The sequence below is a fragment of the Pogona vitticeps genome, chromosome 12 (assembly GCF_051106095.1).
Source record: "Pogona vitticeps strain Pit_001003342236 chromosome 12, PviZW2.1, whole genome shotgun sequence".
Taxonomy (NCBI): Eukaryota; Metazoa; Chordata; class Lepidosauria; order Squamata; family Agamidae; genus Pogona; species Pogona vitticeps.
In genome coordinates, this window is record NC_135794.1 from 6,493,387 (window position 1) to 6,516,777 (window position 23,391).

Below are 23,391 nucleotides of genomic sequence, written 5' to 3' on the forward strand. Positions count from 1 at the left end.
GTACCAAGGCCTGAAGGAGAGCTGCTGCCCCAACCTGCTTGACCACTTTGCTGCTTCCCACCAATGCAACCGCTACTGTGAGCTCCTGGCCCTCAAGGGCCTTGAAGTCCACCCTCCGGCCGCCAAGGTCAAAGGCTCCCGCAGCCCCATCACGGGCAGGAAGAGCTCCTCGGCTCAGTCAAGTCCCCAGCTTCAGAAGAAGGGGCTGGCCAGCCCCCAGCCCTCACGGAAAGGCTCCGTGAGCCCCAAGAGTGCCCGCCGGGGCCCTGAGAACACAACGGAGCCGCCCTCGGCCCCCCGGCCCAAAGGAAGGGACAATGGCAGAGCAGGACGGCTGCAATGATGGGTCAAGGGGGGGGAAGCCTCCGCACTGCCTTGCAGGTGTGTGCCTGGGGGAGGGGGGAGCAGCTGCTCCCAGAGGCCGTGGCCTCTCGCAGCTCCTCCTCCCCTCCAGCATGTCAGGTCTGTGTGTGGTCTTTGAGGGAGGGGCCCCTGCTGTGTCTTGGAGAAGGTTCTGCTTGGGAAGGATGATGGGGTGGGGGGACAGCCTTTGGCCTCTGCTCAACCCCTGGACAGGTGGGTGTCTCCATAGCTGCAGTATCTCTGCCTAGGATGAGAGGAACCCGGCTCGGCACTCTGCACACACTTCGAGGTGCCATCGTGACCACTCCTTTTGTGCAGTGTCGATGTAAAAACGTTGACTAGGGCCACTCTTGTGGTTTCTGAATGGAGAAGGTGAAGGTGGGGAGCCTGGGCACACGTGCCGGTGAGTCGGCCTGCTCTCCTTTTGGACCTCCGCGTTACTTGATTCCCATGTGCTAATGCTCCCCACCCGAGGATCCATCATCCTTCGCTGCTTTCCCTGTGATTGTGTCGGCCCAGGGTCCCAACGAGCCCTTTTGGCCCCTGACTCACCCACTCACTCGCTCAGCCCACCATGCCCTGTTGGCCTCCCAGAAACACATGGGAGGAGAAAGAGATGACTCTTTATTCCACACCATGGCAAAAAGTGGCTTTCTTGGAGGGAGAACCTCTGATCGAATGTGGCTCCCCCTCCGCAGCCATGAACATGTCGAGCAGTTCCAACCTGAGGTTGGTGTGTTTAGAAGATTTGGGCTGGGGCTGTCAAATTTTGTGAAAGATCAGCCCCCTTCCTTTGCTCTCTTTGCTCCCCTGCCCTTTCCTTCCAAGGTACCACAGAGAACACGGGGAGGTGCTGTGTGCCGAAAGGGCCCAGGCCGGCTCCCTCTTCTCTGCTGTCTGAAGGTCATTGGACAGCAGGAGCTGAACGTTGCCTTGCCTGAGGTCCCTGGAAGCTGCTGCTGCTAATCACAGGTCTACACCTGATAGATAAATCAGTTTCGTGTGCTTTAATAATCTGCTACAGAGAGAGGAAGTGCCTTTTTGAGGATGACATTCTAGTCATTGTTGTTTTCAGCCAACAGGGCTGTTGAGGATTCTAGGTGTGACCATCGAAAGGGGAACATTTACAAGCTCTGCTCGTGGCCTCAAAGAGCATTGCCGTCCTCTCTTTGTGCCACACCGGCTGTCCCTTCACCTACTGGATGAAGAAAATCTCTTTCTCCATCTGGCACCAGTTTTGTTGTTGTTGTTGTTGAAATGCCCCCCAACCCGCAACACTTTGCCTCTTTCCTGCACCTCCCTAACGTTGCATGCCTGCTACAAGTCCTCACTTCGGTAGTCGTCTGCTCAAAAGTGGATTTCCTTACAGCAGTGTGACCACTGTGGGACACTGCCCCTTAATGATCAGTGCCTTCCAGTGTTACGTCTGCTCCCAGGCTACCTCCAAACCCAGTTGAGTGAGCTTTGGATGGGAAGGGCAACAGAGAAAGGATACCTCAGACAAAATGTAAATTTCACGGATTAGCTTTTTGAGATAGTCTCTAATCAATGGATGGGGTTTGACAAGTGCCAGCTTCTGGTTCAGCTCAAGCTCGGCTTTACGACCACACAAATAAAGAGCATTTTTAAAAAAGACTACTGCTCCCAGATAACCTATGTCTGTGCTGGCTGAGGGACCCTGGAGCGGTTTGCAACCATTTTCCAAACTCTGCTAGTAAACAGTACATTTGCTAGCCTGTTGCAGTCATCATCATCCCGGTCTGAAGGCTGCGTAAGCAATGATGCAACATGTGGCTCTTCTTTCAGCTAGCAGGGTTTCCATGCCAAGCGTGATGCACGCATGACTTTACAGATGATAACTTGACACAAATATTCCTGCTCTCTACTAACCCTCGATGGTTGAAGAAGTCTAAGTCTCGGGTTCATCCAGACTTTCAAGAAGACTTTGGCTTGATGGGTTAGGTGTCAAGAGGATACTGTAGGACCTTACTTTCCCTAGTAGAACAACCACCTTCTCATTACAAGGCCAATACTTGTACAGAAATCATCCCATGATCCTTCTTACCTGAGAATGTTGTAGAATGAGTCAGCACCCAGTTGGACTCCAGATGTTGTAGTGCAGCTCCCGCCAAGTCCTGGTCAACATAGCCAATAGTGATGAATGGTGGGAGTTCAACATCTGGCTTAGAAAGAGAGTAGGTTCCCTAGGGAGAGAGATGGACTAGATCTTCTAGAACCAGACAGAGCACAGCAATCTAGTTTTATACCCCAAGAAATGGAGATCGGAGATCAACATAACAGAGGAATACTTTACCAATGCAGGCACCTTTGAGCTGCTTTTTGATGATGCTCTGGGTGGGTATGCACACATGCCATTTGAGCTCTGGCCTGTTTACAAAGTTTTGGTCAAAGTGGAAATCAGCTCGCGAACACGAATGTTCCCTTGGGAGAACACAGATGAGCACACGGGTTTGTTTGGAAATACCCAACTTCTGCAGTTCGGTGCATATTTATTCAGAAGCCAATCCTGCCGAATTTCTCTTTTAGGGAAATAGGCATGGGTTGCTTTCTATGCTGGCGATGGGATTCTGGGAGTTGTAATCCAAAATAAATAACTTTGAAGTTTTAGATGTACCCTAAGGCTGCAATGCTGTACCCATTTACCTGCCAGTCAGTGCTGCCAAATTTAATGAGCCCTTAACCTCTGAGAAATCAATGCATGAGGACCACAGGAAAGAAGAGCATAGGAAAACACACTCCCTGGGGGGACCTGAGAGTGAAAAGGATTATTGGTTTGGTGATCGGCTAGAAGAGACAGTGAGTTGTCCAGCAACTCACCTTACGAAGTCCCTAGGAAATTCCTCACCAGCAAACATTTCCCACTTTTCCATCTTTTCTGTTGTCACAGCACCAAGACAAGCAAACAGCCCGTTAATGCTATTCCAGAAAGGACTCTCATCCTGATTTTGTTGGACATGATCCTAAACAATGCAGCTGAAAACACACTCGGAGTGTTGAACACATAGATGAAAGTCCTTGTGTTCTTCACAAGACAGTGATTTTTGGGCTTATCTTTGGATGTGAGATTTCACATCCTAGCCAAGATGCAGAGGGTAGTTTTTTACACAAACACCAAAGGTATGCTTGTGCTCACTAGCTATAAAACCAATTATGGCTTTCACTGTTCAAGTGATGCCACCTTGTGTACTGTGTTGACTCACTCCTTTGCAGTAGATGCTCATTCATACAGATCATTTGTTCTGCATTAAATACCCAGTGATGATGTGGGTATTTTTTTACTGCCACCCAAGTACTGCAAAGCTTAGACTGGTACCAACAGTGACAAAAGACAAGTCCCCGGCCTTTCCATGCTCTTAAAAGCCACCTAGTGTAGATCACATTTGGCTTGTACGCTTTGCTTGGCACCAGGAGCAAAATTCAGCCAGTAGAAGTTAGCTGTAATCCAGTCACACCAAGAAGACCAGGACGGAGGATCATTTTGCAAGGGGTTCCTCAATAGTTTTGAAAGGCGGTTCGTTTCCGAAGTGGATTAGTAGTGGAGCGAGGCTCAGTGGCAAAGGACGCTTTCAGTTATAGTCCTCACAAACTCCGGATTATGGCTCATAGACACAGGCAGTGGCATTATAATGACCACAGCACTGCTGGAGATATGCCACTGAACTGCTGAAATCCACGCTTTCCCAAGCGCCAGAGAAAGAAACGGATCCATTGGCTCCAATTGAAGTGCTGTGAAGGATAAAAACATAGTGAAGTAAGGGCAACAGGATTATTATCTCCGGACACCAACAATGGGACTCTAGTAATCCTGACTAATGTTGACTGTTAGTCTCCACATAAGATGACAAGAGCATGGCCAGTTTGCATCCGTGATGTACATATTCACACACCCACTCACATTCATATCTCATTATTTTCTTGCATGAACACAACTTGGGGTTGGATGAGGAAAACTTGTCCCATATGCTGGATTCAAGGAGCCCCAACTGTGGGCAAGGAGTGCTAGAATAAGGAGCAGTAAGAGATCTTGAGCAATCTTGCAGCTGAAGCAGTCAGAAACCTACACTGACTCATGGTGCCACATGCCACCTGAATTCCCTTAGTGGGAATACTGCTACCTGCCCAGCCCAATCCTATGCATGTCTCCATGGAAACAAGACCCATTCATTTCAAAGGGATAGTCATCCAGGTAAAATGTCTTTAAGATTATGGTGCTATTGTCCTTTTCCTAGAATCCACTGGATTTCAACATCCAGTTTTCTTAAAAGGAAAAAAAAATAGGACAGATTACTCGTAGCCTTCAGGATGAAGCAAGAAGCTTGAATACAGGAAGGTATGAGCTGATTCCAATATTAAAAAAATAAAGGAGTTCCTGTGTGAATATACAATAGAAAATGGTGAGTGTAATTTTCCCAGGCTTCATGCTCCCGTGTGTATACATTCTTGCTTGAGCCACTGAAGATTTTGACCACATTAACAGTGGTAAAAACAGGAAGATAGGCTCCTAGCCACCGGAAATGGTTTTAGGATAATTCAGTTCCTCCATGTGGATTCATTTCATACTAGTCAGCCATCAGTAGACTAGCTGTTACTACAAATGCTGGTTCAGAAGCTAGAGGAAATCCATGGGATGAAATATGTCTTCATTGTATTGGGCTATCTATTGCCATCCGGGAGAAGGGAGTCAGAATTCAGTAGTAGGGGACATGCTTAGTCCTTGGAACCATGAAAAGCTGATATCAAGTGTATGCAAATAGTGAACTAAATGGATCTGTGGTCTGAGCTAGTATTAGATAGCTTCCTATATTCTTGTTCCTATTCTAATAACCATAATAGCCATGTGCCAACAAGTCAATTATGGTGATCCTTTTTAAGGGTAGGCAGAAAATATTCAGAGGTGGTTTACCGTTCCCTTCTTCTGGGGGTGCCCTAGGACTGTGCACCACATCATTTTTCTCTCTACCTCCTCACCTGATTCTCACCAGCTCTAAAGTCACCCACTGAAATAAACAGTTGTATCTACTCTGATCTAACTTGCAAACTCTGAAATCTTCTATATTGTGATAATTCCTCCCCCCCCCCCAAAAAAATAGAAGACAGGAACTCCTCCAGAATAAGTTGAAAATCCTGTGATGCAGATTATCTGTTTAATGCAATACTGAAGAACATCATCCTGGAAACTCAGCCACTAGCCACCTTTTTTCCAAGGCCTTGCACTTCGAGGGAAATTACAGTGGACCCTCCACTTACGGAATTAATCCGTATTGGAACAGTGTTGCAGGTCGAAAAGTCTGTAAGTCGAATCTCCATTGACCTACAATGCATTGAAAACCGATTAATCCTGTAACCGGCCGTTTTTGTTCCATTTCTGTCCCATTTTGGTTTTTTTCTGGTCTGCAGGTCGATTATCTAGTTGCAAGTCGAACCTAAATTTTGCGGCCAGAGAAGTCTGTAACTCGAAAAGTCTGTAAGTCGAGCCGTCTGTAAGTCGAGGGTCCACTGTAATTGCCAGCAGTAGATTAGTCATAGTTGTTGTGGGTTTTTCGGGCTCTTTGCCTGTGTTGTGAAGGTTGTTGTTCCTGATATTTCACCAGTCTCTGGGCCAGCATCTTCAGAGGACAGGAGTCGGAACAGAGTTCTCAACAGAGCATGGACAGAGTTCTGACTCCAGTCCTCTGAAGATGCCGGCCACAGAGACTGGCGAAACATCAGGAAGAACAACCTTCAGAACACGGCCAAAGAGCCCGAAAAACCCACAACAACCATCAGATCCCGGCCGTGAAAGCCTTCGTGAATACAGTAGATTAGTCAACTCTTTCAAGCAACTAAGCAGGTTTGTGAAGCTAAGTAAAAGTCTTCTTCAAAAAACATGGGGTGCCATCTGCTGGTTATTCTAAGCTCCATAGTGGAAAACATAAAATGCATGTCCCAGCTGTTGTTATGCCACAGATTGTAGATCACTGTGGCCAGGGGGGCCTGGCGTGCTCTGGCCCATGGGGTCACGAAGAGTCAGACACGACTGAACGACTAAATAACAACAATGGCAAAATTACAGGTTCTCTTAGCACTTTTACAAATCTTTCACAAGTCTACCTTGTTGCTGCATAGATATGCAGAGGCTTTCAGCTGGCTTTATCTTGGTGCTATTCTGCCTGGAGCCTGCTTTTAAGTGTCCTGCCACACACTGAACGGATACACACAAAAGCGGACTTAATAGCCCTGCTTCAGTTGACCTAAACCAGCCAGAAGGCCTGTAACCCAGTCCCATTGCCCAGCACAAGCTTGGCTGCAAACAGGCTCTCCACCGGACCTTTAAGAGAAACAAAAAGTTCCGAGGGGAAGCTTTCCACTTGTCTTTTGTTTGTGTTTTTAAGTGGTGCAGTGAATATTCACTGCCCTAATACATACTTTAAAAAAAAATCACTTCCTCTGTTCCTTCACAGAGCAAAGGTACAACTGCTGGTCTTCTGACCTTGCAGCACAGAGGCTTCTGCGGTTTAAACTGCAGCGCCACCACGTCCCTTCACAGAGCAAAGGAAGTGGTTAATTTGCAGCCACTTTATGATATTGGCAAGGGCTGTAGACTAAATAGAGTTGCTTGAGGTCCATCCACCATTTGAATGTGAGAAGAATATGCCATATGGGTGGGATATAAATCGAATGAATGAATGAATGAATGAATGAATGAATGAATGAATGAATGAATGAATGAATGAATAAATAAATAAATAAATAAATAAATAAATAAATAAATAACACCAAGTGCTGTACCGGATCTCTTAGGAAGTCTAATTAGCTCGATCCACCCTGCTCCTTTCACACCATGTAGACAAGCCGTTAGAAGCACGGCATTACCCTTATAATTAACTTCTAAAACACACACAGAGACACACACAAATAATCAGATGTGATTGACTGTTTACATGCACAGCTCTGTTCAGTTTCCCCTTCCATCTGCTCCTCTAGACAGCAATGCATCCTTTGCTGGTGTCACTAAGAGCTAACAAACAGGTGGTTCACTCACCTGGTAAACAAGCCTTTGCAACAAGTATAGATGGTGTAACTGGTGGAGCTGAGATTCGTTTGGCTGAAGAAATCTGGGCAATTGGTCATTTCTCCTCTGGGCACATAAAGGATACCTGTAGGATATGGAAGAGGTGACGAAAGAGGCTTCCCCATTCCTTTGAACGCTGAGAAGTGAAGTGTCCTCCCAGATCAGTGCCTGAAATCCTGTTGCTTAGTGTATCAAGTTGTACTAGAGTAGGCCTATTGTAGAACCTAGGGAGGAGCTGACTCACCAAATTCCCACTGATTACATGGCTCTAGTGCAACTTATTATGTTAAGCAACAAGATTTCAGCCAATGACACCCACGCAAGAATTTTCTCAGGGAGCTGACTTTGTTTGTGGGCTGTGCAGTTGTTGAATGGGTTTTTTCCACCGGCTGTCTCTCAACTGTAGGGTCTGATGTCAAATGTATTTGTTTGCAGCAGATTTAAGTACTCTGTCTCCCTTTTTCCTGCTCCCTCCCCATTTCCATCAGCCTTCCAGGGACACTCATAGTCTTTGGTCCACTGAGAAGACTTTATCCAAAAAAGAATAAAGCTTATATAGAAAAAAAAAACATGTTTGCTTCGTAGACCAAGACTCAGATCACATGTTAAGGCAAATATATATCTCCTCCTCTTAACAATGTCATCTATACAGGCTCATGAAATCTTCCAGTTCTATTTACCGTGCAAACAAAGCTGAATTAGTCAATTACAAAACAAAAAGCAGCTTAATTTCCAGATGTGGGTGGAAACAACTGTTTGCTAGGTTAAAATTGAAGGTCTTTTCCTTTTGAGGGCACACTGCCTCTAATGATGTGTTGCTTGTAAAACGGGGGCTTAATTCTTCCCATCTATGTGGAGTACTGCTTAGAGGCGGACTGGAAAATCACAGGGTTCTTGTGTCTCTACTGCCCAATTAAATAACAGCAATATGCCAAGAATCCTGTTTCTGGGAGTTTCCAGAGGGTGTGATCCTCTTCCCCTCATTTAAGCAAAAGGAAATGTCTCTCCCACTTCTCTCTCTCCCCCTACTCGTTTCTTGACATTAGCAAGACTTGCAGACTTTTTTTAAAAAAACAGCCCCTGTGGAATCCAAAAAATCTTTGGGAAGAGAAGACTGACTCCTTGACTTCTCCAGATGGTCCACCCCTCCTCTCAACGTTGCCCTCCTGCACCCACCCAAACACTACCTGCAAGACATGCATTGAGCAGGGAAACACAGGCTCCAGTTAACAAAGCTCGCGTGATGATGCTGGAAAACTCCCCCTTGCGCTGCGGTGCCATGGGTGCTTCGCATGGAAAAAAAAGGGGGGGACAGAATTGCGTTAGCAGGGCGGAGATGATCCAGGAGCTACGCTGGGCTTTTCCTTCTCCATTTTTGTCAGGCCAAATGCTCAGGTCCTCCCAGGGATAACCAACTTGGCTGGGCTCAGAGGCTAAGGCAACACAGGAGATAGTAGCTACAGGTAAAGGTAAAGGTTCCCCTTAACAATTTTTGTCCAGTCATGTTCGACTCTAGGGGGCGGTGCTCATCCCCGTTTCCAAGCCATAGAGCCAGCGTTTTGTCCGAAGACAATCTTCTGTGGTCACATGGCCAGTGCGACTTAGACACGGAATGCTGTTACCTTCCCATCGAAGTGGTCCCTATTTATCTACTTGCATTTGCATGCTTTTGAACTGCTAGGTTGGCGGGAGCTGGGACAAGCGACAGGCGCTCACTCTGTCACGTGGATTCGATCTTACGACCGCTGGTCTTCTGACCCTGCAGCACAGGCTTCTGCAGTTTAGCCCGCAGTGCCACCACAGCTACAGGCCATCCCCAAATACGTTGCTGCCTATGGCACAGGTTAATATCCCTCCCTCCAGCTTCTGCCATGAGAGATGGTTGCTTCACTCTGCCAGCTCGGCAAAGACAACGGCTGGGGCAGGTTATTATTTGACAAGGCGCCGTAGGAGCTCCTCTGAGCCCTCGTCCCCTCCCAGCCTCCTCCCTGGGCCGCCCACTCACTTAAGCCGCCCAGCATAATCCCGATGGAGCTCAGATTGGCAAATCCACACAGAGCAAAGGTGGTGATGGTTTCAGCTCTCTCCTGCAGAACAAGGGAAAGAAGATAATCAGGGCAGCGATAAGAGCGCAGATAACCCCCACTTCCCATCCAGGTTGCGTATTGACCTTTGCTGTCAACTCCTCGCCCTGCAACTGCTGTGCATGCAGTGAGGGTGGGGTGGGGTGGACAGAAGTTCAAGCATCCTTTCCAAAGGAAGATGCCAGGAACCTACCCGCCTGAGTCACTCGAGGGAAAAGACTGGCTGGGAATTGCCAGCCACCTTCCTGATCAGCCCTTGCGCTGTCCCTCCACGGATGCATTGCTGAAGACCCTTGGCTACCTACAAGTGGTTCAAAACCATCTGGAAGCCCCCACCTTGAGCCCAGACTTAAACTGTGCTTTTCTAGCCTGAAAAAAATAGGCTAGAAGGATGATCACAACATCCTTCTAGCCTAGCTTTTCTTCCCCTGCCCCTTGTTTTCTTGGACCTTGTCGCTTGGCGGAAAGTTTGGGAGAACTTGGAAACGTGGGTGGTGCTGGTCCAAAGGCAAGTGGTGGCGTTTTGATTGGGGGGGGCAACCTCTGTTGGGGCATCTGCCTGGTTGCTGGCATGGCTCTGTAGTAGCTCACTGAACCTTTCCCAGACTGATCACATCATATGAAACAGGAAGCCCACAATATGCAGGGCTCAGTTATTTCAGAAGAGGACTCTCCCTCTTGCTTTGTTTGAGAAATAGCAGGGCACCTCACCTCTAGTAGCACATCATGCTTGGCAGACAGGAACATCTCTCTAGCAGGTCATCGTAAAAAACAGGGACTTGCTAGATCCATTCAAGCCCCCTAACCTAGCTACCTAGTAAATACTAAGAAGGAAACCTTTGGCAGCCTATGAATTCATGCCCTTGAATTTGGCCCTGGATCCAGCTCCTTCCCTCATATCAAAGGGATCCCTGTACAGTGGTGCCTCGCTTAATGAGCGCACCATTTAATGACGAATCCACATAGCGACACATTTTTTGCAGTCGCTAATGCGATCGCATTGCGATGTTTTAGGTGGCAAAACATCGAATTGCGATGATCAGTAAGCGTTTAGAAAACAGCTGATCGGCGGTTCCAAAATGGCCACCGGGTGCAGAAAATGGCCGCCTGCAGCATTTTTGCGCCCTGCCCTCGCTTACCAAGGCGGCGAAAATGGCGGCCGGATGGGGAATCTTCACTTACTGGTGAGTTCTCCCCCCCATAGGAACGGATTAAACGGAGTATAGCGATGTTTCCAGATAGCGACGTTAATCCTGGAACGGATTAACGTCGCTATGCAGGGCACCACTTTATCATTGATCACTGATTCTTTTCCGCCCTGATCTTCCTCTCTACTGAGAAGTTGAGCAGGTCAAGGAAAGCACATCCCCTGGCTTTGGAAGGGTCATCGGGGGAGACGTTTGGCCCACTGTCTTAGAGTGGTTCCTCTCTCCTCAAACGAGCTTATCCAGAATGGATTTGTTCATTCTGGAACAACTGGTCCGTCACTAGTCAAGCCCTCTAATATGTTTTGGGGTAGTCAAGAAGGGACAAAGCTTGGTTCCCCATCACCAGCACCAGAAAACATGAAGGTGTGACTGTACTGATGAATCTGGGAGGGTTTGTGCAACTTTGGATCCAATTCAAAGCTCAACCTTTGCTGTTTGCTGCAGCACTTGAGCCCGTGTACTGCAGGTGCCTCATAAATAGTACTTCCCCACTCTGCAGGCACCCATACACAGGGAAATGCTACCTGCAAGGGACCTTATAAACATTCACCACTGGGTGATAACAGGAGATAAGATAATGATGGAATTTGTGTTCTGATTCGTGTCCCTCTACAGCCCTTTCTAGTTTCTCTGAAATGTTGCCAAACCTATATTACTTCATCATACTTCTGAATAAATGCATTCGTTTACTGCACCCTGATCCCGGAAGTAATGCATCGGGATGGACAAGGAATGGAGGGTTTTGAAACTCCAGGTATGTTGACTTGATGGAAAAGAGTGAACCAGGGGTGTGGGGCTGGATTTGGTTTCAAGGGAGGTGGGGCACATTCCAGTGGTGGGTGGGATTAAGCCAAAAGAGTGGGGCCAAAAATAGCAGCTTAAAACTCTTACTGATGGCAATATATTGGTTGAGTGGGGTTGCAGTACAAAAGTTGGTAAGTCACCCAACGATGGTCTCCAGGGGGGTGTTTCCAGAGGACTGATTAGGACTCCAGAAGGGCCAGATTCAGTCCGAGGACCTACGGTTCCTAATCCAACCCAGGATGGAAGAGACCCCAAAGGGCCATAGAAGCTGGAACTGGGCAATAGCCAAGCCCAAGTGCGGCCGTCATGCCAAATTTGAGAAGTAGCATTGCTGCTTTGGGTTCTGGGGAGGAACAGGAATGCCGTATGGGAAGTGATATGCTCAAATCCCCAGCATTTTGAGTCTGAAGGATGGGATTTTTCCTGATGGGGGAAGCCCCCTGCTTGGGAACCTGGGGAGTGGCTACCAGTCAGGGCAGACAACACTCATCTAGATGGTGCCATGGATGGACTCAGGATAAGGCCGCTTGTTGGGAACCGGAGGTGAGGAGAAACAAGATCTGGACAAGATGGGAGCAAGCAGTCATTGACTGGGAAACCAAGAGAAATGGGCAGGAGTTCGAGGGGTTGCTTTCAAAGAGCAAGGTTTCAATAGAAGCTGAAAATGGGTGGATCATTTCCTGTTGAGAATTACCAAGGACAACCTATTGCAAAGGTCTGATGCATCGCTTGGGCAAACTTACTTCTCTAGGCTACAAATTCCAAGCTATGAGTATGACTGTCCAGAAAGTAAGCGGACAGACCCCTTCCAAGCTGGGGGAATCTGTTGCACACAGAAAGGATGCTGGCAATACAACTAAGTTCAGTTGTTCTCCCATATCCCAAATGCATCAGCAGAACAGCTATCAAGATGTTTGAGTGATGATACAACTTCCCAAGTGTGTGTGTATGTGTGTGTGTGTGTGTGTGTGTGTGTGTGTATTGCATTCCTGTACTTTTTTTTCCTCTTCCTTGGTGACACTTGCCGAAATCCATTGCTTGTGCGTCCCGTCCCACTCGGGCAACCCGTCCAGCCGCCTCTGTTTGTACGTCGACAATTGCTGATAAGCCACAAACTCATTCAAGAACAGTTTGGTTCCCAGAAGTTCAGCGACGAGAGGCGTGTCCTCCCAGCTTGCCCCTAACAAGAACGCCAGGGGAACCAAGACATAGGAGCAGATCAGCTGAAAGCAAAAAGGAACTATTTGTAAATGAAGTCGCCCGTCCACTAACTAGCTTCTGCATGACTCCTACCAGTGTTCATGCTAACTTTGTCAATAAACTGATTGGAATTCGCGAGCACAATTCCTTCATCCATGCCAGGTTATTGAGACTTGGCCTGCTCAATTTCTCAGGCCTTTCAGAATCTAGAGGGAGTCCCCCATCTTAATGTGTAGGGAGAAAGGAGGAAAAGCATTGTCTCGAGGAAAACAGGATCTACCCTGCACAGAAGGATGGAGGTAAGACTTTGTGAGTCCCACGGAGGCCAGAAAGTTTGCATTCTGCACAGACAGCTTCCTCAAGAGAAAAAGAAAAATTTGCTGTCGGACTTCTGAAATAACATCAGTCCTGAAAAGAGGTTATGGTGGATCAGAACTTGGAAATAACTTTTTAAAAGTTTGCGATTGTTTTTGATCACTCTCATAATTCCCTAACCAAGCATCCTCATTGAAATAGAGCCACTTGTTAGGAGATTGGGGATGTCGTTGATAAATCAGGATGGTTGGAGCATCTGGAACAAGGCTGTGCAGGAGCTTATAGGCAAGGGCTTGCAAGACCTATGGAAATGCAACTGCTCTTGCAGAAACAGCTGTGAGCCTATAAGGCAGAAGAGACAAGAGGCAGAGAACTAAGATTCCTGGATGCATCCTCTCTTTGTCTGGTCTGATCTATTGTTCCCTTGTCTATAGACTCATGTTCTCAGGTCTGGCTTCACTTCTCTGTATTCCTCATCTTCCTACCTTGGTAACCATAGACAGCAACCCCATCTTCTCATGCTTGATGCAGGATTTCCTTAATAAGTATACTCTCTTTGCTTTTGACAGTCTTTGATACTGACAAGCAGCCTATTTCCATGGGAAACCAACCAATACATCCCTGAGCCAGTTCTTCAGCAATTAACCCCACGGTTTCTTATCATCTTTAAACCAAGCTTGTAGACTGTCTCAAGCGAACGGCCAATCCCAGCTATGGTAAGCCCAATGAATTGATGGAGCCACGCAAGTATTGACTTAACCTTCAGCAGAAGATTCAAGGGGTCTTCTCTAGCTGGGTCTAGCCTTTAAACTGAGGCCACAATTTGGGTCATTGGCTTGCGGACGGTACCTCAAAAGAGAGTTCCGGCAGGTTGACCAGACCCCCCAGCCAAGCCAGGGAGGCGTTGATGAAGGCCAGCACAGCAAGGAAGGCAATGAGGTTGGCCGCAATGTTGGCCACCAGTCCCACAGAGACAGCTGCTCCGTTGCTGGCCGCTTCCAGAATGTTCTTCTCTTCCCTGTGCCAAGAGAACAAATCAGAAGACAATTAAGAGGCCTAGGAACTGTTTTTTCTGCAAGGTTCTGCAGAATGATTTTTTAAAAAAAGAATTATTAAAAAGGTGGAGCTGGAATTCATCCTCTGGTTGATTAACATATTAATCCAACCACAGCCAATTCCCATCTGAGCTGATCTTTGCATCACTACAAAAAGTCTAAGAGCAATAATTGACAGCCTGATGGGTTGATTTCTGATGAGAGAGAGAGTCAATCTTATGTAATGGTTGTGTTTTTCCTCTCTCATCCAAGGCACAGCATACGACCTGAATGGTAGCAGAATCTTGTTTCAATTTAGAGCTTAAGAATGTTAAAGTTTTGGACTACAACTCCCACAGTTCCTCAGTAGCCATGCTGGCAGAGAGTTTATGAGAGATGTAGTCCCAAACAGTCCATTTTTCTGAGTTCTACGTCTACTTTTTACCAGTGGATAGGACTAGAGATGGGCACGAACCCAACAACAAACCAGCAAAACCAACAAACCAGGCTGTTTTGTGCTTTGGCTCGTGACCTGCTTTCGGAGATCCCGTTTCGCTGAAGCAAAAATGAAACTGAACTTTCTTCCACTTGGTGTTTCATTTCTGCTTTGGCAAAACAGGACGGCCCGCCCCACCCGCTTCTCACGCCCCCCCCCGGTCGCCTCTGGCCCTGCCGCCTCCACTTCCTCTGCTGCCACTGCAGGCTGCTGGGCGCCCTCTTCAGAGGTCGCGGCAGGCTCCTGGCAGGGAAGCCGAGCCTGTTGCCTCTGCACATGCGCCCGCATAAGAGCTGGGCAGTAGGTGCATACTCAGAGAGACAGTGGGCCCAGCTCCTCCTGCTGCCGCCTCTGAAGATGGCACCGGTGACAAGTGGCAGTGGCAGAAGCGGCAGGACCAGGTAGGCACTGGAATGAACCTGAAAAACGAATTGCAAACTGGTTCGTTTTTTTCAAGGGGGTTGTGCTTGTTTGTAGGTAATCCCAAACCACGAACCATCACGAACTACCGTTTTTATGGTTTTATCTAGACTGGACCCTCTGCTACATCTGAAAGCGTTGCCCTCTGACAAAAAGGGCATAGCCAGGGGCTCTGGAGGAATGACCGGGGCCTGCCGCTGCCGCCTCCTCCCCAGCATCTGCTGGCAGAGACCATTTCTTCCCTCTGCCTACAGCCGAGCTGGTCCTCTTCCCATCAGCTTGCAAGCCCCCAACCCTGCACTCACCCATAGGGAATCTTCACACCCTCCCGGCTCCGGAATTTGGACTCTTCCACCTCCGGGTAGACCAGTTTTGAAACCGCCAAAGCGCACGGCGCTGCCATCACTGAGGCAGCGATCAAGAAAGAGGCTTCGATCTGGAGCAAGGAAGGAAAGTGAGCAGGAAGCAAACGGGAGACGTCTCACATTTGATGGACTCCTCGGAGGACAGGCCTGTTCCCTGTGCCACGAAGAGGGGGAGGGCCAGCGTTTTTAGTGCTTGCAGATCCCCCCCACAAAAGGCAACCTAGTGGTTAATAGGACAGTGAAGGGGAATGCATGGCCCTCCACGACTACAATTCCCATGACCTCTATTGGCTATGCAGACCAAGGCTGATGGGAGTTGCAATCTAACAATATCCAAGGGGTGCTCTTGCCCATCCTGAGTAGAGGTAGTCAAGCAATATGGTCCAGCTGTTTTGTCATGCCCTTTCCCTAAGGCCCAGCCAGCATGGGCCATGATCAGGGATTATGGGGGTTGTAGTGCAAAGAGTCTGGAGGACCACAGGCGGTCATCGTTGTTATGCCAAGTAAGTGCTTCGGCAGTGTCCTACAGCTTCTCGTCTAAGGGTTATAAACTAAAGAATTTCCTCCTAAGAGTTACCGTCACAAGGGCCTCCCCCAGGGGTAAGTCTCTGCATTTCTAGCGATAAGGAACTGGTCGTTAAACTGCCCAGCCCAGCCATTTCCCCTCAGTCGCCTCTAGCCCTGGAAGACAGCCAGATTTGGAAAGGGCTTCTTCGCTGCCATTCATGAGCTGCTTCCAGATGCATCCAAAGCAGCTCTAGCTAAAGCAACAGCTGTAACTAACATGCCATTTGAAATGCAGAGACTTCCGGGCAGGAGGAGTTTCCAGGACAGAAGGAATAACCAAGGTGACATCCCTGCCATGTGCTACAGAAAAATGCCACGGCCCTTTGCAAACCTCTCCCGCCCCCCTAAACCCTCCCTTCTCTCTTGGCATGGCATGGCCAGAGGTTGGGAGTTGGATTCCCCAGCCCATCCAGGGCTGGGCTTGTTGATCTTGTAGGGTCCCTTCCACCTCTGAAGTTCTTGGATTAAGATACTCACCCCAAACGAAATGTACGCTCCCATCACACTGCCGGCGATGGTCGCAAAGCCTCCGGTCATCACTGCATGGACTTCTGACCTTGTCATGTCCTTCAAGTAAGGACGGATGAGCAGCGGTGCTTCTGTCTGGCGGGCAAAGGAAAGGGTCACCCCGTTGGGCTGGGTTGGGGAATGCTGGAGGTGGTAGGGCGGGACTCATCTGGCACGCAAGACGTGGTGCGGGGGAGAGAGGTCCCCCAATATCCTAGACTGCCTGTTAACTACCTTGAGCTAAGCTGGCCTTCCTTCCAAGGTAAAGGAAAAGGTTCCTCTTGACATTTAGTCCAGTTGTGTCCGACTCTAGGGCATGGTGCTCATCCCCGTTTCCAAGCCGTATAGTCAGTGTTTGTCCGTAGACAATCTTCTGTGGTCACGTGACCAGCGCAACTAGACACAGAACACCATTACCTTCCCACCGTGGTAGTACCTATTTATCTACTTGCACTGCATGCTTTTGAACTGCTAGGTTGGGAGGTTCCTTCCAAACCTTGGTCCAATTCAATCTTGCTTCTTCCTCCTCCTCCTCTCTTCCTGGAGAGAAGACGTCCCCTCCTCTCTCAACTGTAGTTATCAGGACCAAAGATTTCTGTCTTGCTTATTTATTTATTTATCTAATTTATTTACAACACGCGAAAGAAGGAATATGTACAATGTGTTCTGATCAGGTTTTTGTTTGCTCTGTCTAGAGAAGGCTGAGAGTGTCGGGGTTACTTGGGGAAAACAAAATTTAAAAAATCACTTACCATCCCTACGAATATATTCCCCACCACGCTGAGAGTTTCTGTGGGTGCTGTGCCCATAGTGATTTGCAAAAGCCAGGACATCTATAGGGAGTTTCCAGAGATAGAGTCACTCGAGATGCATTTCCTAAAGTTATTTAGCTACAAAGTTTCAAAAGCTTGGAAAAATTATTTTCTAGACCTACAACTACTATTAGCAGAGGATCCAGTTCCACAGGGATGAGATACTCCAGACCTCAGAGTACCATCAGAAAGGCAATTAAAAAAGAAAAACGTTTAGAACTCTCTAAATTCAGTAGATACAGCATTCTTAAATCCTCCTCTCATTGCTTAAAAGCCTGCCTGGAGAGGAAAATCATTGCCTGACGGAGCCAACCTGGCTTCTCAAGGCACCACATTCCAAAGCTGTCCCATTTCCTGCGGGGACAGGTTGGTTTGTTCCTTTTTCTAGTGATCACATGATGTAATCACAGCAGCAAACCAAATTGTCCTGAGAGTATCCCTATGAGCATCTTTCTGAGACCCTGTCAGGGGCGTCAACTTTTTTGGTGTGGGTAGAACCACTCTAGTTTAATCTGTTTCCAGTGATCTCTGGGAAGAGATCAAAAGCAAGCCTTCTGGTTGTCAAGCTTTGTTTTGTTTTGAATGTCCAAGATTGTGAAGTGGCTTAATAACTGAGCCACTTCAGGATATCGACAGATTGAACACTTCCTCTGCTCAGTGGCTGAGAGGCAGAGGAAGTGAATTTCTTACTTTTTTAAGATTCTGGTAGATCATCGCTGATGTGCTGCATCACTTATATAAAAAAATATAGTTTTTCTTTGTTTTGTCTTAAAGTACTGGTTGAGAGACTGCCCGTAGCCCAATCCACTTCCCTGGCTAAGGGGCAGAAGATATTCGCCAATATCTTGAAATGGCTGACATATTAAGCCACTCCACAATATCAGAAAGTCAGAATGGAAGGCGCCAGACCAAATAGGGTCTCTTGAGCTCTGATATACTATTTGGATGCGAGGATTGCACCCCACCTGACCCCAAGCAACCTCTATTTAGCCTACACCAACCCACTCCAAAATGACCAGTGTCAGTGACCTCTGAGGGTCCAGAGTTTAAATAAACTGTATCACCTTCAGTATTATGAACTCCATGACTCTCAGGTAGTAGAGAATCGACATCACAGAGCTGAAGAAGACAATGATGGGCAACGCCTGGAGACAGAACGGGAAGGCACATGTCAGCTTTAGCAAGCAACCTGGTCCTGCAGCTGAACTGGTACATCAGATTGCGAAGCATCACAGAGAATGTCGTAACAAAGTCTGGAATGCAGTTCATTAGGGACATACTGGGTGTCACGCACTGACACAGAGACGGTGGCTCATTCGGAGGGGTGTATCTGGTGGACGTTCCTTGCACAGCAGGACCAATGCTGTGTTTAAGGAGGATCTGGGCAAGGTGTGTTTTTTTTTGGAGGGGGTTCATCATTTAAGTGCCCCCAGAATTTATTGGGCATGGGAGGGAGGGTTGGAAACAAGCATCAGTGTTGTCGAGCATCCTCAGGCAACTCACCTGAAAGGCAAATACATCTTGGATTAATGTGTCCCCAAAGACGAAGCTGGAACCTGCTGTGGTGTAGCTCAGGAATATCTGCAAAGGAAAAGAGGGTGCAGAGAGTATTAAGTCTGGATAAGGCTTCAAAGAAACATAGGAAGGTCTGTCTGGAGAGGCTGGGCACAGAAAACATGGATTCTGCTCCCTCTGAACTGTGGTCCTTCCCACTTAAGATGCTCCATACCTGGACCTGTTTGCCGAGCCACTGGAAAGCTTGAAAGCCGGGGTCAGTCCGGATGATAAAGACGCCGAGAAGGAACTGCAGGCCAAGCCCCCAGATGACAGCTCTCCAAGACACCTGCAAACGCATTGCACAAATAAGAGCCAGTTGTAAGGGAATTGGGTGCATTCCGTAAGAACCAGCAACTGTACAGTGTTAGAAAAGTAGAAATCTCTGTATAAACAGAGATATCTGGGGCTCATTGGAGGAGAAGGTGGAGGTATTATCCAATCTGCAACTCAGTCTGCAGATACTGAAGGTCAAAATAAACATTATGGGGAATGCATATTCTCTTGCAATGACCACACTCTCCCTCTGCCTATAGGATTTCCTCAGAGACGTATGCATAAGCAATCAGATTTGCAAAGTAAGTTTGTGTTTACATTCCCTTCACAAAACAAGTAAATGCAACATATGGAGGTGAGGAAAGGTGTACGCTATGGGAAACATTTTTACCACTTGAGAGAGTGGTAAAGATTAGAATGTGTGACTCTAATCTGACACTCAAGGGTCAAAAGATGGCTGCTCAAATTCCTGCTGATCCAACAGGATGCAACAGATCCCGCAAAGGCTTTAAGTGAGCAAACCAATAGAGCATAAGATCGCTTTTAGCTATTAACGGTCGCAATGTCTATATGTTACTTCCAGGTTCAGAGGGAGAAAACCTCTGAATGCCAATTGCTGGAGAATGCTGATGCTAGGCTGTTCAGCTTGAAGGCTTCCCTTTGGAGCTTCTGCTTGGCCACTGTGGAAACAGAATACTGGACTAGATAGGGCTTTGATCAGCAGGGCTCTTATACTGATCATAGAGTCATAAAATAATGGAGTTGGATGGGGCCTCTAAGGCCATCCAGTCCAACCCCCTACCCAATGCAGGAATCCAAATCAAAACAGATCTGACCGAGTGTGGTCCAATTTTCTCTTGAATGCCTCCAGCGTTGAAGCGCTCAACACCTACCCCTGAGGCCATGGGTTCCACTGTCATCCTGCTGGTATGTTATTTGTGCTGCGTTATGCTCGAATGCTAATGAAAATTGTTTGCTGCCATGGGATCATTGTGAGGAAGGGCAGGATATAAATCAAAGAGTGATTTTTCTTCACCTCTCTGCAGATTTTATTTAAATGGCTTCGGCGATACCAGCCCACATCAGAGGCACGATCACCCCAAAGGATGTCTGCCTAAATTCAGTGGGGGGAGTGTTCCCTGACATACGATAGGTGCATTGGCTTGCACATGTGACAGCAGGAGGAAGAGAAACAAGGAAAAGCAAGAGGAGGAGGAGGAGGAGGATCAGGCGGCTGCCCGTCATTTCTCTTCATGTGTAAAGACCCCAAACACAGGCAAAAGCTACCACTTACAGCGCTATGGTGCTTGGAGCTGGCAAAGAGCATCAACACCAGCACAGCGAAGCCCCCGAGGGACACCAGCTGCTCTCGCTTCTCGGACATGTCAAGAACCAGCCAGGTGATGAGACCGATCAAAAGGAGAGCGCACAACACCCTGGGGAGAAAACAGGTCAGGGGGATACAATGAGACAGGTTTGGCTGGATGGGCACGAGGCTCATCTCTGGAATGGGCCACAGCTCCATGGCAAAGCACACGATTTGCACGGGGAGAGTCCCATCTCCAGTCCTAGACATGTGCAGTGGGACCCCTGTATCTGCAGGGGATCGGTAGCAAGCCCTGCCTCTCACCCCGAGGATGCTGAAAACCATAGACAATAGTGAATGCTATTTTAGTAGCAAACACTACACTGTACTTATACAGTGGTGTCCCGCTTGACAACGATAATCCGTTCCATTAAAATAGCTGTTAAGCGAAATCGTCGTCAAGCGAAAGTTAAAAAAAACATTGGAACACATTAAAAACTGGTTAATGCGTTCCAGTGGGGGAAATACCTGCTCGTTTTGCGAAGATCCTCCATAGGGGAAGCCATTTTCGATTGCTGTCTTCCGGAAATAGGTCCGGAAAACAGCGGGAGGCCATTTTGAAAACCCGACAATCAACTGTAAAGATTGTTGTGAAACGAAAAATCGGTTCCCAAAGCAGGGACCGAATCAACGTTAAGTGAAAAAACCCCATAGAAACACTGTCATCGTAAAGTGATTTTGTCGTCTAACGGGGTCGTCATCAAGCGGGGCACCATTGTACATGGTTTCTGGCCCCCTCTAGTGGCCAATTCTAGTAACGTCACCTTTAAAAATACATATTTCTGGGAATTTTTCTTTTAATATTTTCAGAAAGTGGATAAGTGAATCAGTGAATGCTGATCCTGCAGATAAGGGAATCTTACTGTGTATCCTAGAGAAATGCTTGTTTTCCCCACCCCAGGCAGGTATTTCTAGGGTGGAAAGATTTCTTCATAGCTACAGGCCAAGTAGCCTCTCCTCCATCTACTAGATCTATGCAGGCGATTAGTCACGTACTCACCATTTGAGCCACCTCCAGGACCTCTGACAGCATCTCCCGCAAGGGCTCAGCATCTGGGCAATCTTGGAGCCCCACCATTTCTTCACCAGGTGAACGGCCAGGTAACAGATCCCCAAGCTGGTTAAAACCACCAGAGCCAAGGCACGATGGAAATCCAGCCAACAGGCTGCAATGAAGTAGGCCAGGTAGGCTAAAAAGGTGAGACACAAGAGCCCGTGAGCAGCAAGACCGTTGGGTCAAACCCATCATCCACAGCGCGGGTTGCATTCCCTCTCACCGTTATCAGATATTATTGTCTGCATCCTCTTAGATACCAAATTGTCTTAAAGTAAAAGATAACAAGGAGAGCTTCCTTCACTGAGAACGTCTCTCCATTTGCAGCAGCTCAAGTGGGAAACGAAATGTGCATGATTCTTGGGGCTCCTCAGCCCTAAGCTAGACTTTGAATTTCTAAAAGGATGTGTTTTAGCAAGTTGAACCTCTTTATTGAAGGCTCAATGAGTTTTGTTGTTGTTTAGTCGTTCAGTCGTGTCCGACTCTTCGTGACCCCATGGACCAGAGCACGCCAGGCCCTCCTGTCTTCCACTGCCTCCCGGAGTTGGGTCAAATTCATGTTGGTCGCTTCGATGACACTGTCCACCCATCTTATCCTCTGTCATCCCCTTCTCTCCTCTTGCCTTCACACTTTCCCAACATCCGGGTTTTTTCCAGGGAGTCTTCTCCCCTACATTGAGTGTGATGCTGTGACCCAGTACTATTTGGTGGATAGTGGATAGTATGGTCGGAGCTGAGTTTTGTAGAACACAACTCCCATAATTCCCTGCCTTGCATGACCATGCTGGCTGGGGTGGTTCTGGGAACTGTAAGTTTCTTTTCCAAACCCTGTGTCTGTCTCCATGCAGACAGTGGGTCATGATGTGTTCCTGCATTTCGAAGTTTATGGCTGTGTCGCTCGGCGCCTCCTCCCCCCAAAACCTGTTCGTGTCAAGTTCTCACCTATGCACAGGATGCCAATGATGATTTTCTCAAGCAGCTTCTGGTGAGCCGTGCAAAAGCTCCTTGCTTTTGAAAAAGGTTGAGCCAGGCTCTTATATCTGAGGAGAATCGCATTGGAAAGAAAATTAAAATCCATGCACAAAGGGAAGGATTTAAAGTGGAACTGCTCCATGTTGAAGAGCAGGATGGGCATAGAGGCTATCAGTTCTGCATCCATGCTCTCTAGGGTGGACTGGGATATCCGACGAAGAGGCTTACATGATGCCCCTTCAAGCCTTGCTTAAGTGCCACGGGGTGGATATAAAAAACTCAGGGTGTGGATGATCCTCCTCCTTGCATTCCACAAGCCGGGGGGGTGGGTGGGGTTGTTGGTGGTATCTAAACGGGGCTCTCCCTTGTTGACTGTACCTTTGGCTAGGAGCAGGTTGTGTGTTGTTTTCTTCTATAACCTCAGATGAACAGCCATTCTTTTCGATCCCTGGATTTCCTTCTGGTTCCTGCCAAGAGCACAGTCATCGTTATCTTTGGGAGGAAGAAGGTATCACCGGCGTTTGTAAGGGGAAGAGAATTTACCGTAAGTTCCAGCGCAGGGTTGACCAGACCTCCTCCATCTTCAAGGGAAACCCTGACTTCTCCCATCTCAGCAGCTGAATGGAGCAGAAGACAAGAGGTGGAAGAGCATCAGCTGGAGAAGGGATGCAGGCCAGGATGCCTTCCTACTCTCAAGGAGTCAGATCTTCTCAGGCTGGGCTGTGTGAGGGTTCTGGCTCCAAGAGATGCTCAGAGGTCCATGAGCAGAAACAGGGCCTTCTCGGCGGTAGCCCCGCAATTGCGGAATGCTCTCCTGCCCGGAATTCGCCTGTTGCCCTCCCTGGGAGCTTTTCGGTGATGATGATTAAAAACATTTTTATCCAGACAGGCCTTCCTGGACTCTGCTTGATCTCGATTCAAC

General features: G+C 47.9%; 2 protein-coding genes across 3 annotated transcripts in view; one reads left to right on the forward strand and one right to left on the reverse strand.

The window, feature by feature from the left end:
* ALPK3 (alpha kinase 3) overlaps positions 1-2,991 on the forward strand; it is a 49,408-nt gene extending 46,417 nt beyond the window's left edge. For both annotated transcript variants that reach the window (XM_072981550.2, XM_072981551.2), the window contains one exon: positions 1-2,991. In XM_072981550.2, coding sequence (XP_072837651.2) covers positions 1-343 — 343 coding nt within the window. In that variant the 3' untranslated portion in view covers positions 344-2,991.
* Positions 1,139-23,153, reverse strand: SLC28A2 (solute carrier family 28 member 2). The gene is made up of 17 exons (XM_020803681.3): positions 23,013-23,153; positions 22,848-22,936; positions 22,440-22,537; positions 21,444-21,633; positions 20,372-20,513; positions 18,977-19,090; positions 18,751-18,828; positions 18,312-18,392; positions 17,188-17,268; positions 16,406-16,531; positions 15,302-15,432; positions 13,896-14,064; positions 12,557-12,754; positions 9,441-9,522; positions 8,623-8,721; positions 7,406-7,520; positions 1,139-4,110 (listed from the first exon to the last, which is right to left on the reverse strand). The coding sequence occupies exons 1-17, from the start codon at positions 23,076-23,078 to the stop codon at positions 3,978-3,980; spliced, it is 1,992 nt and encodes a 663-aa protein (XP_020659340.3). The 5' UTR covers positions 23,079-23,153; the 3' UTR covers positions 1,139-3,977.
* Positions 23,154-23,391: the final 238 nt, after the last annotated feature.